This window comes from Chinchilla lanigera, unplaced genomic scaffold (genome assembly GCF_000276665.1).
Source record: "Chinchilla lanigera isolate Chin_1 unplaced genomic scaffold, ChiLan1.0 scaffold00103, whole genome shotgun sequence".
Taxonomy (NCBI): Eukaryota; Metazoa; Chordata; class Mammalia; order Rodentia; family Chinchillidae; genus Chinchilla; species Chinchilla lanigera.
In genome coordinates, this window is record NW_004955504.1 from 759,240 (window position 1) to 776,673 (window position 17,434).

At 63.4% G+C, this 17,434-nt stretch overlaps 1 protein-coding gene across 1 annotated transcript in view; it reads right to left on the reverse strand.

Moving 5' to 3' along the window:
• Window positions 1-1,701: 1,701 nt before the first annotated feature.
• The window catches only part of Lpcat1 (lysophosphatidylcholine acyltransferase 1), a gene marked incomplete at its 5' end in the record, with an annotated part of 31,056 nt that continues 15,323 nt past the window's right edge, over window positions 1,702-17,434 (reverse strand). Inside the window, 12 exon segments of the mRNA XM_013505909.1 lie at window positions 1,702-2,631; window positions 3,614-3,755; window positions 4,447-4,545; window positions 4,963-5,116; window positions 5,559-5,684; window positions 6,393-6,475; window positions 8,025-8,079; window positions 8,936-8,970; window positions 9,604-9,662; window positions 12,475-12,535; window positions 13,542-13,654; window positions 14,526-14,740. Coding sequence (XP_013361363.1) covers window positions 2,450-2,631; window positions 3,614-3,755; window positions 4,447-4,545; window positions 4,963-5,116; window positions 5,559-5,684; window positions 6,393-6,475; window positions 8,025-8,079; window positions 8,936-8,970; window positions 9,604-9,662; window positions 12,475-12,535; window positions 13,542-13,654; window positions 14,526-14,740 — 1,324 coding nt within the window.

Below are 17,434 nucleotides of genomic sequence, written 5' to 3' on the forward strand. Positions count from 1 at the left end.
AGGGGGGGCTGCCGCCAAGTGGCGAGATGAGCGCAGGATGGTAAAGGCCCTGGACACCTTGGAGAGTGACTCTTCCCACTCCTCTGCCTCCTGGCTCTGGGCGGGGCCAGGAAATGAGGGAGGGCCGCGGGGCTGGCTGGGCAGGCCTGGGCACGTGGTGAGCCATGCATTGGCCAGTTAACTGGTCACCTACCTCCCACCTCGGCACCCCCCCCTTCCATTCCAGGAGCACGTGGTGGCGGGGAGGGTGAACTGTGGGACGGTCTGGGTCAGAAACGTCTGGTGTTGGGAGGTGGGGCCTTGGGGAGGTGATGGACTGTGGCCCTGCACTCGCTTTTGCCCCTAGATCCTTTATGGGTCACACAGGACTGGTCGCAACTCATTTGCTCCCCAGCTGGTGCCACGTGGTCAAGGCTTTGCCCGGTGGGAAGCCCAAGCCGACTCCCCGAGAGCCCGGTGCTCGCCTGCTGCGCTGCCTGTGACCCTCCGGGGCCCGCCCTACTGCCGGAAAGCGGCTGCCGCACATGCGCAAGCTTCCAGACCCCCACAGGGCTGTGCCGAGACTGACCGTAGGCTCCGCCAGTCTGGATGCCTCCCGCCACCCCCCCATAAGCAAGACACATGCCGCACTCTCGGGGTCCACGCCTTCATGCCATTTATTCTGCAGGGAGCCCAGGCTCTCTGCACAGACCCCGCCCTCCCCTTGTACATCCACAGCTCCTACAAAGCTAAAGGCTCAGGAGGCACAAACATCCATTCGGTCTGCGTCTCAGAGCTTTCTGAGTGGACATGCACTTCAGCGAAAACCCTTCATCTGCAGACGGCAGGGAGGAGCCCAGCCCCTCCCCTGGAACATCTTAGTTTACTGACCTCCTTCATGGGTCGCCTTTAGGCATTCCTGCTTTAAAAATGAATCTTTATATGCCAAGTGTGGTGGCACACGCCTGTAATCCCAGCACTCAGGAGTGAGGCTGAGGCAGGAGGATTGCTGCAAGCTCAAGGCCAGCCTGGACTACACAGTGAGTTCAAAACCAGCCTGCACTACACAGTGAGACCTTGTCTCAAAAAAATTAATCTTCATGTGTGCTATAGTTATAAAATTGTCACTGTCCATTTCCCAGGTGCCCAGCATGCCAGGACCTGAATGCCCTGCTCACATGACGCCGTCCCACTGACGGCGGTGTGGCGCTGGTGACGGAGGGGTTTGGTCTCCCAAGACCCCTGGAGAGATGCGGGCTGCCTCTGGGGCGCGGGTGAACGCATTCTCGACTGGCCCTGGCAGTGCCCTGCAGCGGCGATGCCCAGTGTGCACTGACTCACCTCAGGAGTGAAACAAAGTCCCCAACAACCCTGGAGCCCCTCCGGGGAAGAAACCCCACCCACAGCCACCCCTGTGCTGCAAGAGCCGCCGCCGCCGCCGCCGCCGAAGGTGGGGTGGAGAGCCAGGGGAGCAGACACCGCCCTGTGGTCGTGCCTGCCCCTTCCTGAGCTCAGTGACAGCTGCCAGCCTGCCGCGGGAGAGCAGGCACAGGGTCACACCGGAAGGGGAGCAGGGATGAGGCCATGGCTTCCGGCCAGGACCTCCTGGGGGCGGGGGATGAGCTGCTGGCCCCCGGCCGCATGCAGGGTGCACACGGGGACCCCAGAACACCCACTGTCCCCTCCTCCCACCCGCTTTCCATCTCAGGCTGGAGCCTATGCTACAGTGAAGTAGATCTTGTTGTGCTGAAACAGAACCACCAAAATGGTAAAGTTATAAAAAAGAGGGGATTCCAAAAGGATGGAGACCAGAGGCACCTTGGGGCCGGGTGCAGGGGGCACCGGCTGGGCATGTATGGCCGTGCCCGAGACCGCCTCAGAGTCTGTCAGGGAAGGGCCAACAAATAAATGACCTCCGAGCTCAACAGGAACAATGAAGTAGAAAAAACATTTCCTCTTTTCCTAAAAAAATGCTGAATATCTTCTGAAGTACCTAAATGAAGTTATAAAATACGCATGAGCTCGCGCGCAAATATAGAAATGTTTAAAAACCAGATGGTGGTGCCTCTGTGTTGTGACCCCAAGGAGGCGGAGGCCCCACTGGCTCACAGCGCAGGTGACCCCGAGTATGACCGAGGTGGCAGAGGCCGCGCTGGCTCAGAGCGCAGGTGACCTCAGCTTGACCAGACAGGATGGGGCTTCAGGAGGGGATGGCAGGAACTCAGACCGGACTCTCCGTGTGGAGCAAGGGTGTGCTTGGCGCCCACCCGGCCCCGGCCCGCGTCCCGAGGCCCGGCTCCCCACACACTCTGAGCTCAGACTCTTCACGGAGAAGCACTGCACAGGGCCTGGGTCTCCCGGAACTCAGCCCGAAGCCCTCAGGCGCAAGACGGAGGTCCCTGGGGACTGGGCTCCTGGTTGTATGGAGTTGGCGGCTGTGGGAGGGGCCTGGTCCTCGGGTCCACGAGCCCTAGTCCAGTTTCTTACAGGGTGGCTTGTCCAAGTCTGAGCTCTCGGGGCTAAAGTCGGTACAGAAGCCGTTGGGGGTCAGCGTGGGCGGCGTCTGGGCACAGCCGTGGAAGGGCCGCTGCTCGGGGTACAGGTACTCCTCGGCGAAGTCGGGGTACAGCTCTGTGAACCTCTGAAAGTCGGCTGCAAAGACAAGGGCACCCATGGGCACCGGGAACTCGCGGGCAATGCCTGGGCGGTGTCCCCTGAGGCCCTGGGGAGCGAGAACCCCACCTCAGGGTCCCGGCCTTCCTATTGGCCTGGTCATGCCATGCTGGGAGGACGCTAGGGACCTGGCGAGGACACAGCACTGTCCCTGGGCCGGGGCCCTGGCCCTGCAGTGAACAAGGGCACCGGGCGCTTGGGAACACACTGCTGGCAGGTCGATGGGGCGCAGACGGCCCGGAGAACACTCCCAGGTGCGGCACCGCACGAACCGAGTGCCCTCGCTGAGCGGGTGCGTGGGAGCGGCCCCCGGCACTGCCAGACGTCCACACTGAGCTGAGCGCGCTGCCCAGCAAGCGTCCATGTAATTCAGAACAAACTGGCCGCTGCCCGGGTGACCCTGCTGTGCCCCCAAGTCCCCGAGATCCTTGCTGTTGCCCAGCTCCGGCGCCCTGCACGTGAACACAGTTCCCTGAGGTCTGGCTCTGCCATCCCTGTCCTCAGCTGCCCGCTCCCTGATGGCGGTGGCTGCCCTCGAGGGTCTCCTGCCCATTCTCCTCTCACGGCATCTGCAGTGGGCAGAGTGCTTTAAACATGGACTGGCTGGCTTGGAGCCCGCCGGGAGCCACGCGGGACACCCGCCCGTCAAACACCGTCAGGCCGCCGCAGTGCTCCCTGGGACAGTGCTGCCCGGCTCAGGCGCCCGCAGCTGCCATCCTGCGTCCTCGCCTTTCTGACACGCACAGGCCAGGGCCACAGGGGGCTGGGCTGCGTCGTCCTCCCCACAGGGGACCCCGACCCGCCCTGAGCTGCTGCGGCCCGGCCGACAGCATCTACACAGGCTTGAGCTTGAGACGCCGGTTCCGTACCTGAAGAAACCATGCACGTCCTCCTCACCCACTGCCTGGCGAGGTCCACCGGGCCTGGGCCCCAAGGCCCCCTGGCACCGCACTCCACCTACCGAATGAGATTCTCCCCTTCTCCTCCTGGTCGATGGCCCGGAACAGGTCTGTGACAGACAGCTCTGCCACGCCCAGGGCGGCCCTGAGGATGCGGGCGAGGTGGTCCTCCTGGATGCTCCCATCCCCCGGCGCCCCGTACATCTGCGAGGTACAGCGGCGTCACTCGGCTACCCCTGGCCCGCCTGTCCTCGGCGCCCTGCTCTCAGGACTGACCATGCTCCTTGATGTGGCAGGGCTGTCTGGGGGCGGAGCAGTGCTTGGCCCTGGTCTCTAGCTGGGTCGGGAGCCTTGGGGCAGCTGGCAAGCCTCCTCATTCGGGCGGAGTGAAGCCCAAGAAGGGAGCAGAGCACGGGCCGGCTCCACAGCTGCCCCAGGAGCCAGGCTGGGTTCACCGTCCGTCTGTGCCAAGCGGGTCTCACAGCAAATGAGCAGATGCACACCTGCAACGCCACCTGGTGGCCGCGCAGGAAACCGCGGCGCCACGAGCAGCACCGCCTGGAGACCGAAGCCAGCGCAGAACCCCCGCAGTGCCCCGAGGCACAGACCCGGGTCTCCTGCCACAGCTTCCTGGGCCCAGGAAAGCACGCGTGTGGCCCTCGCGTTCGGGGAGGGGCACGTGAAGAATGAGGCCCTGCCCTGGGAAACGGCATCCCGGGGAGGGCACAGGCCGTGGTGAGGGCACCAGGGAGGGGAAGGTGGCTCTCCTGAGACGTGGGACATGCGACCAGGACAAGGGATGCCCCCCCCACAGCAGTGACGCTGCCAGCCCTCAGCACAGCTCTCGGGCGCTTTACAGACAGCGTCAACACCCAGGCCCTCTGGCCCCCCTCACCTTGAACGCCAGCTGGATGGTGTCCAGGGTCTGGGACGGCCGGCACACAACCGACAGGGCCACCACATACTCCCGCAGGTCCACTTCACCACAGCCGCCCTGCAGGAGAGACGCGCTCGGCTGGGCATCCGGGCCACACGCAGGAGAATGACCAGAGGGAGGCCGGAAGCTCAGCACCAGCACAGGTATGGCACAGGCCAGCTTGGGGGGTGTACGTGTGGGTGATTTTCAAGTCACAGTTCTATTTCTGTTTTGGGTTTTTAAGATAGTCTCCCTACATAGCCCAGGGTGGCCTGAAGCTCGAAGCGATCCTCCTGCCTCAGCCTCCACAGGTGCTGGGATTACAGGTGTGTGCCACCATGCCTGGCTACAACTCACATTTCTGTATGCGCCAGAGCGCACTGGGGATCCAGGATGACAGTGGGGTGTGGGTGAGGGTCCCCTCTACTTTCAGAGCCGTCTCACGTGTTTGAGCCCCATGAGACCCGCGCACACTGGAAGCAGGTGCCTGCCCACCTCGTCGAAGAGCGCGAACATGTCCTCCAGCACGTCCGAGTGCGGCACCTGCAGGTACGCCGAGAACTCCGCCAGGCCGACCTTCTCGCCCCGCTTCCCCGTCGCCCTCTCTGAGTACTTGTCCAGGTCCTTTTCAAGCTTTTCCGGCCTCAGCCTAAACAAGATCTCAGTAAAATCACAGAAGGCTCAAACAGACTTGCCATGCGAGAGCGGCCAGTGAAGCCTCCCGGACGGCCCCAGGGCGGCCTCCAAGCAGAGGTCCAGCGCCCCGCACAGGCTGCAAGGCCCTCCACATGGACTGAAACTGTATCTGAAGAGTGAGAACAAAATCGAGGGCTCACGCCTGTCTTCCTCGCCACACAGGAGGCTGAGGCAGGACTGAAAGCTTGAGGCCACTTGTGTGACCCAGGGAGACCTTGTGTTAAGACTAAAAATTAAGGGCTGGGACGCGGCTCACGGGGAGAGCACCTGTGTGTGGTCCTGGGCTCAAGCTCCTGCACCCCAACCCCAAATAATCACAGCTGGCACCGTAACAACCATCTCTGCTGTGGTCTGCCCTGGGTCTGCGGCGAGGGCCGGGGGCTGAGGACACTCACCCGAGGCCTCGCACCAGCCTGGCGAACTCCAGCAGGCAGGAGTCGGGCGGGAGGCGCAGCTGTCCCCCCGCCAGCGCGAGCTGGCAGTCTTCAAACGTGTAGTCAGTCACAGAAACACCCAGGGCCCTGTGGGAGAAGCCCTGTCAGCTGCCAGTCCCTGGGGCAGGAACACAGCCGCCAGGGCCAAGGACACCCGAGAAGCCGTCCCGACACCTCGGGCCGTCCGCACACAGCCACGGAGGCACAGCCCCTGCCCACACGCCAAAATGCCTCGGGAATGTGGGGTGCTGACTGGGGTCGTCAAAGCCTGTGGGGTACCTGTCTCCCACAACCGTGTCCCTGGCCCCACTGAGCTGGCTGTGACCACAGTCGCCGTCCCCTCCCGATGTCTGCAGCCCCTGCCACCGTGCACCCTGACAAGGAGGACCGAAACGGGACCATGGACGGGCCCTCGGCGGGGTGGGGTCGCTAGCTGTGAGTCAAGCACTTCCTGTCTAATTAAATACCGAAAAGGCAAAAGCCACAAGCGTCGGCCGGCATGCGTGCAGACAGCAGGGACAGGCCAGCTGCCCGAGTCGGGTAGCCGTGCCGCTGTGGGAAAATCCAGCCTGGCAAGGCCCCCACCCTGGCCTTGGCATCAGGGAGCCCGAGAAACTGGTGCCTAGGAGCCCGGCAGGAAGAGCAGGGGCGGGCACAGCGCGAGGGCACCGCGGTGGGGGCACGCTCTCCTGCCCGTCCTCCGCAGGGCTTGGGCCCTCCCGCCCTCCCGCCACCCCGCGGAGCTCCCCTGCCCTCGGGTTCCGACGCCCCAGCAGGCTGCGACGCAGCACTCACTCGGCCATGACGCGCCGCACGTTGGCTGCGAACAGCGCGGGGTCCCTGCGCTCCTCGGCGGATGGGCGGTACACGGGCAGAAACTGCAACAGAGAGGCCAAGAACCGGGTCCGCTGCGAGCCCCTCGTGTGCACACGCGCGTCTGAGACACCCGGGCCTGCTGACCCCGCTGGCGGTACGCGCGTCTCCCGCACATCCCCCTGCCCCAGTCTCCACGCAGAGCGGCCTCTCCATCTGGGGCAGCTTCAAACTACGACTCCTCCCACCACACGCGCGCTAGAGCCCTGCTGCGAGTTTACGGAGGAAGTCCACGTGCTGCCATTCCCGGCCCCTTCTTTTTCCTCTTTTTGAGACGGTTTTTCGCTACGCAGTTCAGGCTGTCCTTGAATTCCCTTTGTAGCCCAAGCTGAACGTCGGCGATCCTCCTGCCTCAGCCTGCGCCACCACGGCGGTTTTCCCTTCTTCTTAACAAGGATGTCCACTGACACAGAACACCCCGAAATCCCACCTACTCTGCGTAACTTTAAAGTAAGTTTTGAATTCTGTAATTACAACATCCCCTCCCTGCGCTCCAGCGTCCTGTGTGAGCAGGGCTATCGGAGGTGTTATACAGAGCCATTTGGTCTCTTTTCTCTTGGAGCGAGAGACCAGGACTGAATTGGAACTGCTACACAGAGGAGGCCTGGGCAGCAGGAGTGAGCGCAGGCTCGTGTTCTTCCCGGGCCAGGCCAGGGCTGCCTCAGAGGCCAAGCCACGCATTAGTGTCCCATCCGGCAGGGCCTCAGGCATGGCCCCCCACAGCCGTAGTCCCCTCTGTCAGCAGTGAGCTCGGGAGCAGCCTGGGCCAGCGTGCGCTGCCTTTGCTGGGGGCAGAGAGGATTCACTGAATGTGTGCTACACAGCACTCGCCCTTGACTTCAGATGCAAGCACATTACGCCAAGGCCCTTTGCAAGGACGGCTGTCTCCTCACCATTCAGAATTTCTTGGCCCCTGCCCGGTGTGGTGGTGCATGCCTGTAATCCCAGCACTTGGAGGCTGAGGCAGGAGGATCATTGTGTGTTTGAGACCAGCCTGGGCTACAAAGTGAGCTCAAGGCCAGCCTGAACTGCATAGGGAGACCCTGTGTCAAAAAGACAAAAAAAAAAAAAAAAAAAAAAATTCCTTGGTCTCACACACGTGACTGAGCAGGACTCATCCCAGGGGATGGTGCCAGGACCCTGAGATCTCAGATGGCAAAATGGGGAGGCTGGTGGGTGAATACAGCAGGGTGGATTCGGCAGTAATTTTGTGAGGTAAAAACAAAAGTGAAGATATGTTCATTGCCTGTGAGCCAACTTTATAGTCTCTTAGGCCACAACAACCAAGATAAAAGGCCGGTCTGGGTTCCTTGTCTGCTAGGGTCCTGTCCGAACGGCAGGGACACGGAGGTGCCGAGTGAAGGGTCAGGAAGCCGCCCGGGGGCCGAGGGTGGAGACAGGCTCAGGCAGGCTTGAGGCACCGTCTGACACTGCTCAGCACTGTGCACTGGGGCTGGGGTCGAGGCCATTCCGAGTCTGTGTCCACACCCGCGGGATGGTGGCCCTGCACACACGAGCCCCCCGACAGTCCCTGGGGACCCTGTGACTACCCACCTCGATCTCCACCCGATTGTGCAACTGGCACAGCGTGAGCCACAGGATCTCCAACCTGGGAAGGCGGAACAGACGTGCGCACTGTCAGGGAGCCCCTGGAGCTCGGGCTGCTGCCTGGTCCTGGGCCGGGGCCCAGCTCCCCTCCGCAGGGTGGGGCAGGGACGCATTTCTCAGCGGCTTTCACTTCTGTTTTTCCAGTATCCGGCCGTCTTTGGTTATCCAGCAGGCCATCCTCTCCCAGGTGCCCTCCAGCCAGGGAACCTCGTCCCCTGCACACCCAGCCCCACGCAGGGAGCTCGGCCTGAGCCCCGGTCACGCCACAGCGCAAGCCTGGCTCCCGGGGCCCAGCTTAGAGCTGGCCTCGCCACCCTGGTGGGCGGGAGTGGAAGTGGCAGCCAAGAGGCCCAGGCCCTGGGCCAGCGCTTACCTGCCAGGCTGACCCCGATGCCACCGCTTGCCCCGTCACCCTCAAGGCACCTGTGCAGCTGGCATCCCGCCCTGCCTCCCCGCAAGGGGATGGGCCCCCACCAGTCCTCCCAGTTCAGCCCAGCTCAGCACTGTCGTCCCCGCCCTGTGAGCACCACTCACAGCTCCACGGAGCCTCAGGGGCTGTGCAGGGCAGGTGCTGGCTGGGCCCCCTCCCAGGGCTGGGCCTCCTCCAACCCCAGGGCCACAGGTGCCTGAAGCCTGTCACATGTGAAGGACCCGAGCACATCTGCCGGCTCAGACAAGGGACCCACATCCCACGTGTGGGGGTGTCAGAACCCGCCACACTCGGGTACATCCTTGAGGTGGGCAGAAGCGAAGCTACTGGACAGCAGGGCTCATGTGAGCCTGCTAACAGGGCACACGGGGTCGCCAAGGGCTCATGCGTCCACACACAGCACAGATAGACACAGTGTGCAACTTACGCGCCAGGGCCCTGCCACGTCCATGTGATGGTGTCCTGCGGGACAGGGGACAGGTCACCACGTGCAGCCACCCTGCCCTGCCCGCCTGGCCCTCTCCTGTGCTCACCCTGGGGCAGGGAGCAGGGTGCTCGTGCCCTGCGTCACCAGCCCAAGGACGAGGAGCATCACCTGCCTGAATCCCACCCCGGCCCCTTTCCCACCTCCCCGCGCAGGCGTCCCAGCGACCTTCGCCCGCCACGTGGGCCCACCCTCCTGGGTGTGTAGGCAGTGCCGTGGCACCTGTACCGCCCACATGGAGCCTGCTGCAGGCTCACCCGAGCTGGGGTTCCCCAAGGTCACTCTGGAGGCCCTGCACCCCAACTGCCCCTTTTGTTCTGTTTCCTTAAAGGAAACCCGTGCCCTGAACACAGACCGGAAAGGCCGCTGGCACAAAGCCCCTGGCTCTGCCTATCCCACCTCCTGCCCCGCCATGCCGGTGCCCAGGACAAGACGTCCTCATTCTGAAACGCCTGCGAGTGTGAGCCAGGCCGCAAGTGTGGGCCCGTCCTGCTTCCGGGCCGGGGTGTGCTGTCCACCTCTGTCCGTGGTGAGGGACAGAGCGAGCTGGCCACACCGGGCACTGAGACCCACGCAGCCTCACCCACACCGGTCTGGGGAGCCCCACTTACCAGCCTGTTTGGGTATCGAAGCACCACAGGCTGCACAGGGACTCCGGGGATGAACGCACCTGGGGGGAGAGGCTGTCTCAGGCCACGGGCAGGGTGGGCAGCGGCCCTAGCCACGTCCCCTGCTGGCCTCCGAGAAAGCCAGCCTCCGCCTCAGCCCTTCCTAGAGACGCAAGACCCGCACCTGGGCTGCCTCTGCAAGATCAGCACAACCTAAATACCCGGACAGGCCAGGTGCCTCCCCAGCAGCAAGCCAGAAACCAGAGCCCAGCACCCACGGGCTCCACCCATGGGGGGTTGGGGCCCATTCCGGGTCTCCCCCCACTGTCAGTCACAGTGGACAGACCCACCCGGCCCAGGCCTGCTCTCAGCCTGGGCAGCTGCTGCTGGGGACCTGGGAGACAGGGGCTTGGGCCTGAGAACATCCTACTTCCTGCTGAGACGGTGGCTGCTGCCCCTGCCAACTCCATTTGCCAAGCCTGCTGTCCATAGTGCCACCGTGGGCGACGAGGCCCGTCAGGTGTCCCGCAAAGCCCTGCTGCAGTCACAGTTCTACCCAGGGCTTGTCCTTTCAGCGGGCGAGTGTGGGTGTCAGGAGTGCTGGACGTGATGGTACAGGCGCACATTACAGGAGGCGGCATGCCCCTGGGCCCACACGGAGGCCACTGCCTCGTCCCCAGGCACCTGCAGGGTCAGCGTCCGCTCTGGGATGAGGGGTGCTCAAACTGCCTTTGCTCAGCTATGCCAGAATCTGGCTGGTCTTGGCTCATCAGGGAGGGCTGAGCTGGGGTTGGCACCCCACCTTTCAGGAGTGTCCGTCACGGGGGCCACTTCTGTCCAGCACCAAGGCTGTGTGTCTGATGGTCTGCACTGGCCAGGCCTGCCCAGTGCGGGTTGTACCAACACTGCAGGCACTGACTTCCCACCAGGCCCATAGCAGACAGAGACAGCGGGAACACATACGCCCGGCATTCTGTGCCCAGGTGGAGGTGGCCTCACACCAGGGCACAGGCAGACATGGCACTGACATCCCCTGGTGGCAGAGCTGAGATCTGGATATGCACGCTAGTGAGGAGATGCGTAGCCCACAGGCCAGGCGGAGACCCACGTGGAGCGCCATGTCCGCGGGGGGCCACCATGGTGTCCACTGCCCCAGCCCCAGTGACCAACTTGGCCATCCATCCCTGTGACATCAGCAACACTCAGTGTGACTGGAGAAAGGCCTGGCTGCGAATTTCATGTGTCCAGCCTGAGAACCTGGGCAGCACGTGATCTGAACATGCGTGCTGTGCTGGCAGTGGCGTGGACAGCAGCAGCACCTGGGCTGGCGCAGGTGCATGACGAAGGCCCCCTGAGGCAGCTCCTCCCACACTCCAGGAATGAGGATGGAGGCCACGTGGCCCTCGGCAAGGGCGTGTGAGCTGCAGTGTCTACACGCTAAACGCGGGTGGTGACCCCCACACGGGTGTGGGGCGGGTCGCTGATGTCACTGGAATCTGTGACCTGGCCCGAAGGACCAGGCCCTTCACAGAAATCCCACCAGGAGGCTGGCAGTCACCTCAGCCACCCTGGCCCGGGCGCTCTGGGGCACTCAGGGCAGGAGCACATGGGCCTTGTGGTGGTGACCACCCAGTGGGCAGGGGTGGCTCGCCACACTGCCTGTGCGAGACCATCACTGACAGGGGCAGGGGCCAGCCGTCCCGTGACAAGGCCTCTCTGGGTGCCCACCGGTGGCTCAGGACTTGGCGCAGGCCTCTGCTGTCTCATGGGATGGCAGCAGGTCCCTCATCTCTAAACTGCTTCCTGCCTGGCACATGAGGGCCAGCAGCTTCAGCTAGTGATGCCAGGGACTGCTCCCCAAGGAGCCTCCAGGGAGGACGTCTTCACAAATGAAGAAGGCCTGTCCAGGGAGAAGATAGGCCACAACCTGTCCCCGGGCACAAGCTATCTCCACCCTGCGTGGAGGCCAGCCGTGGCCTATGCCCGGCACACACCATCCTCTGCCCAGGGAGAAGGCAGGCTATGACCCATCCCCAGCATGTGTGCCTTGGGAATGGAGCCGGATACCAGCAGTAGGCCGTTCTCTTCTTGTGGTCCTGGGGAAATGGTCAAAATAGACCATCACAAGTTTCCCAGGGAACGGTCCCAGTGCCACCAACGTGGCTTACAGGCCATGTCTGGGTGAGGGGTCCAGAGAGAGCCGGCAGAATAGGCCTCAGAGCAGGGCAGCCACAGTCCGTGGTGGGTGTGGCAAGCCACCCCTGGCTGCCCTGTGTCTGCCTGCGAAGCCCGCCACCCCCTTCTGCTCCACAACAGGAGAGCACAGGCGAGTGGGGGCTGGGCTCCACAAAGGCAGGAGGAAGGGCAGTGCTGTGCGGCCCAAGGGGCAGAGTGCAGGACCAGCTCAGGGCGGGGACAGGGCAGGAAGAAGGGGAAGGCGCCAGGAAGGGCCCAGCCAGGTAGCAGCCAGGGCGCTGCACTCTGCCTACCCCACAGCAAGGCGGCCGAGCAGGCCTTGGGCCCCAGGCCCAGACCCCATGCACTTGGGTCCCCCAGCCTCAGGTCTGCTCCTGCCGCACACAGGACGCACGGGCGGGCCAGGGCCCACGCCATGAGCACCCCTCGAGCTCCTCCACCCCGTGGCCAGTGTATGTGCTCGAACTTCACCCTCCCACACACGCCGTCATCCCCACCTCAGAGACTGAGTTCGCAGAGACAGTTCTACGATCTCCAGCAAACAGGCAGAGACGTTTCTTACTCTCCTCTGACGTTCCCTACACCACCTGGGGCGGTGCCGAGTCCGAGCAGGCCTGACCCCAGCCCCCACACAACACTTCCTTCTTCTGGAGGGGAAAATAAGCGAGAATTACCTACCTGGCTTGAAGGTAATTAGGCAGGTCCTGTTGGTACAGGTTCCTTCTGGGAAAATCATTATCTTCAAACAAGGAGAAAAAGCCAGCATTAAATGACAGATTATATCCCCGAGTCCACAGTGCCCACCCTGCCGAGGAGAATGCCGGACTCCTGATGAGACGGACCACACAGCTGCGCTCTATGGAGAATCGGGTGCGCTGCAGGCGTGCACCCTGATCCACTCTACCGCTTCGAGCAGAAGCACCCCCTCGCGCACACACACAGTCTTCTTTCCACGCGTGCCTAGAAAGTGGGTTTGCGGGGTGCCCACCCTGCAGGCATGCTGGGAGTGGGCGAGATGCACCCTAACACACTGCCAACGGGCAGCCACCGTGGTCGTCACAGACAGGACAGGGCAGCAGAGGCTGCAGCAGCGAGCCATGGGGTGGCGGTGGGCACCGTGCATGTGGCTCTCAGGGCTCTGCTTCAGCGGGAACCAAACTCGGCTTCCAGCAGTGGGAGGTGCAGACCTGAAGCTGCTTCAGACCTGCGCCTGGGGTGGCGCCGGGCTCTGAGGCTGCTAGAGACCCTGCGGGGGCGGCGGTGGGGGGGAGAACGTGTGGGGCAGTACAGGGTCTGAGGAAGTCACTGCCCCCAGGGCACAGGGATCAGCGGGCCCACAGAGGGTCCCATGAAACCTCTGCTTCTAGAGATGGCTGCACTGAAAAGAAAAACCCGAGTGTGGGCCAGATGTGAAGCACGCAGTGAACACGGGCACGGCGCTCACATGCAGGCCAGCCGCGGCCCAGCGGGAACGCGGACTTGGGACAGTGCCCAGGAGGGAGGCCGGAAGCCTCTCACTTTAAAAAATGATGGCTCAGGGACTTTGGCGCCTCTGAGAACTGTTTGCTTGTATCTTTCCATTGTGTGTCCTAAGCCGAAGGTCCAGACACCCAGCACATGCATGGATTTGCACAGTGACAGCAAAGACAATGGCACAAAACACAGTCCAGAGAAAGGTGACCGGTTCTCCCCAGTCTCAAGTTCACACTGCTTCGCAGAGACCAGGGACACGGGCAGGACGATACCTGCGGCCACTTTCCGCCCGACTGCGCCCGTCTCTTGATCTCCTCCACGGTTCTTCGGCGCGAGTCCTGGTCGGACCGGGACACGAACACCGGCCGTATGTACCGGATCAGGGCTGCACAGGGTGGAGACAGATGGTGTGGGCCCACGGCCACAGCACAGCAGACTCAGGGTGGGGCCCGGGGAGACCTGTACCCCTGGAGACCCTGTACTGCACCAAGTAAGGAAAACCCGACCTGACATGAAGTCAGGAAAACCCCACCTCCAGAAACTTGGTGGGGGCTGGAGCCCTCGTTCCTGGAAGGCAGCAAACAACCCTTGTTACGAAGGGCCCAAGTGGTAGGCGTCACAGGGCCGGACCCCAGGACCAGCGTGGACGGTGTGAGTGCTCACCCGCTACTGGGTGGGGGGTTAAGGACCCCAGCCCCTGGCATCCCCAAAGACAAGCTGAGTCCTGACTCCCGGACCCGAGTGTGGGATCTCGTCTGGAAATGGTCCTTACAGATGATCACGCTGAGACAAGGCCATCCTGGGTGACACAGGCCCTGCCCAGCGACCGGGTCTTTGGGAGGGGCATGGGACACTCACACGGGAGCACACATGGTGGTACCCCGAGAGCCCCAGGACGTGTGGAAGAGGACAGAGGACACTGTCCCGGCCCCATGTGGGCCGCTCCTTCTGACACAGGCGTCTCAGGAGCACTTTTCCCAGCAGGAGTTGGGGGCCACCAGCACAGGGACAGGCTGGCCCTCTCTCTTCTCACTGTCCAGGAAGGGAACCCCATGGAGCCCAGCTCCCCCTGAGAAACCTCTGTGTGTCTTCCCAGGGCATGGGGACCCTGCCAAGGGGCTGGAAGCCACTCTGACAGCCCGGACCCTGCCAGGCCCCCAGACACACTTGGGGTTTCTCTCCCCTCCCCAGGGTCTCCACCTTCTCCTGGGGGTCTCCCCCACACTCCGGGGCTCCCCAACGCCGGGCTCACGCACTTCCCCAGATTGGGATGTCTCTGCTCTCCGCCTTCATTACAATGGAGGACATGGTCATGGTGACAGGGATGGCGTCAAAGTAGGACGAGTGTGGGGCCAGCGTGAGGATGGCGGCCTCACTGGGCAGCGCTTGCCGCCCCTTCACGGCCACGTGGTGGAAGCCGCCGGCGAACCACATGGCACGCATGATGGCCTTGAGCAGGATGTCCACCAGCCTGTAAGAGAGTGCAGGTCGGGTCAGCCGCTGGGGGCAGGGGCACAGGGCTCCGGCCCCAGCCACTAAGCCCCCTCGCAGGACGCGAGCGGCTGCCCTCAACACCACGAGCACTGCTTCTGGGAGAAGTGGGGGGACAGGGTAGACACAGTGGGGCAGGCCAGCCTGGCCAGGGCACCGGTTGCCACGGCCTCCTTGTAAAATGTGGAGGATGTGGGCATTCGAGTCTGTGTGTCCTTCCTGTCAGTGTCTGCCGGGCTCCAGCCCATCACTGCTCAGCCGTCATGGAAGCCACGTGTGCGCCTGGCCCACGAGGACACACACCTTGGGAGAGCCAGGCCCCAAGGGCTGCAGGCAACAGGGCAATCGCATGGGGTGAACTGTGTGGCAGCAAAACAGGAGCCTAAGATGGTACTGATTTCCCAGGGGCCTGAACAGGGCAGAGGCACAGCACGGCCCCTGGGAGCCACCCCGACAGGACCCACGCCAGCTGGGAGGATGAACAGTCACTGTGGTTACGACCTACGCGCGGGCTGCGGCCTGGCAGGGGCTGCGAGACGCGCTTGTGAACTGCGGCCAAAGGCTCCCAATGCACCGCTCTTCTGTGTGTAACTTTCACAACACGCACAAGAATAAAAGCCAAGCAGCGACAAACGCCACCTACGGAGGGGGAACGAGGCTGCAGCAGGCGCAGGAGCCAGGCCTGGGGGTACAGGCAGAGACCCGGAGGAACGGCACACCTGCAGTGTGTGCCGGGTGGTGGAGCAGACCCTGTGGACACGGGCTGGGCACCAGAAGGCAGTGACCTGGTGCTGAGGGGCAGCGGCCACCCCGAGAGGGCGCCACTCTGTGAGAGCCCGTGGAAGGCACAGCGCCTGCACTCTGGGGAGAGCGCACCGCCGGAGCAGGCCGTGGGGCGAGGGCAGGGCTGTTGCTCTGGGAAGGAAGGCACAGGAGGCACTGCTGGGATGGGCAGCTCCTGAGGCACCCAGGAGGCCAGACCTGGGGGTGTGCACAGTGCCCCACCGCCCGCTGCACAAGGGGGAGCCCGCCACTCCCAAGACACCGGCTGCCCTCCCGGCACCAATGGGCACCAACGAGGGGCACCGTGCCTGGCATCTGCGAACGGTGGCCGCGGGGAGGAAGGCTGAGGATGAGCAGGAGGCTCCTGAGCAAGGACCAGGAAGGACAGGCTCAGCCCTCAGCCTGGCCACCTCCAGTGCGTGGGGCGCTGCCCTGGCGCTGGCATGGGGCAGGGCACGCATGTGTGGGAAGGGGGAGGGTGTGGCCCCTGCAGCCTGCTTCAGGGCAGCCTGGGACCTGCAGCTCTCGGGGAGCGGAGGCGGCCCACGCAGGCCAGGCGGGTGCACGGAGGCACCAAGGTCCAGGGTGCTCCACTGAGGCGCACCACATCTCCTCGGTGTGAGGGGCCAGTTAGTGACCCTCAGGCCTGGCCACAGGGACCACGGCGTCTCTGCTGAGGACAGGGGATGGTCACGAATGTCAGAACAGCGGAGGTCAGCAGGACAGAGGATCCACGGTCAGGAGGGGCCGTCAAGAGGGGTGCGGCTGATCAAATCCCGGGGCCGCGTCTACACTGGTGGCCAAAGGCCAAGCCAACCCGACCCTAGTGCAGGAGACAGGCGGGGCTCACCTGACATTTCAGAACAGAGACCACAGACCCACAGGCACCTCCAAGCAGAGCGGCTCTGCTGGGCTGGCCCCGAGGGCGGGCAGGGGGGAGCCCGTCACACCCCCGGGCTCTGAGCCCTCCCCCGCAGCGCTCAGCCACGGCCCCTCCACAAGCTGGGCAGGCGCTGAGGACCGGCCCTGGAGGACCACATCCAGCCAGACACCTGGCCTGGCCGGACGCTGGCCCGCTCGGGACTTGCCTGGAATGGTCAGTGCCAGCCCCAATGGTCATGTTCTGCAAAAGATGCCCTGGTTTTCACATCTGAAAGTAACTTAAGACAAATGCCTTTTGCCAAACTGTCATTCACTGGAAGCCTTGGGTTTTTATTTTAGAAATAGCACAGTTTTAGAATGACACTAACTTCATTCAGCAAAAATCCTCCTTAACCTCCACCTACTCATGGCGGCCGTACTGTGCTTGTCGGGAGCCCAGCCGGGGTGGCGCAGGGCCGGCACTCTGTGCCGGCTACAATCCCATGACCTTGTGTCCCGGGCGGGCTACCCAAATCCCTGCACCCCTCAGCATCCCGGCGACAGCTGTGTGTTGGCTTCTGTTGGGGTGGGGTGGGGGGGCAATGCAGAGCCACCCAGAGAGTACCCAGAGCTGGTGACCAGGGACGCCTGGGGTGCCCGCAGCACTGCACGTGCAGGTCCAGGGCACAAGTGCACACTGCGCACCCTGATGTGTATACACTCACTACACGCAAACACACATTCTTACACATCCATGCGCTCATTCTATGTCCCACGCGCACGTGGAATAACAGTCTCTGCACACCCAGCTGCCCAGGCTGTCATGACTGTGGCCATGGAAACCCTCAGCATCACGCTGCGTGGAACACGGCACACACATCTTGCACACAGCGGAGTGTGAAGCCAGGTGGTCACTGCAGAGCCACCGAGTTAGCGCAGCGCCTAGATCAGGGCCGATACCACCTCAGAGAGACACCGTCCTCCCGGAACTCGGGCAATGGGGGGCATCCTCAGGACGCGAGGGTGTGGG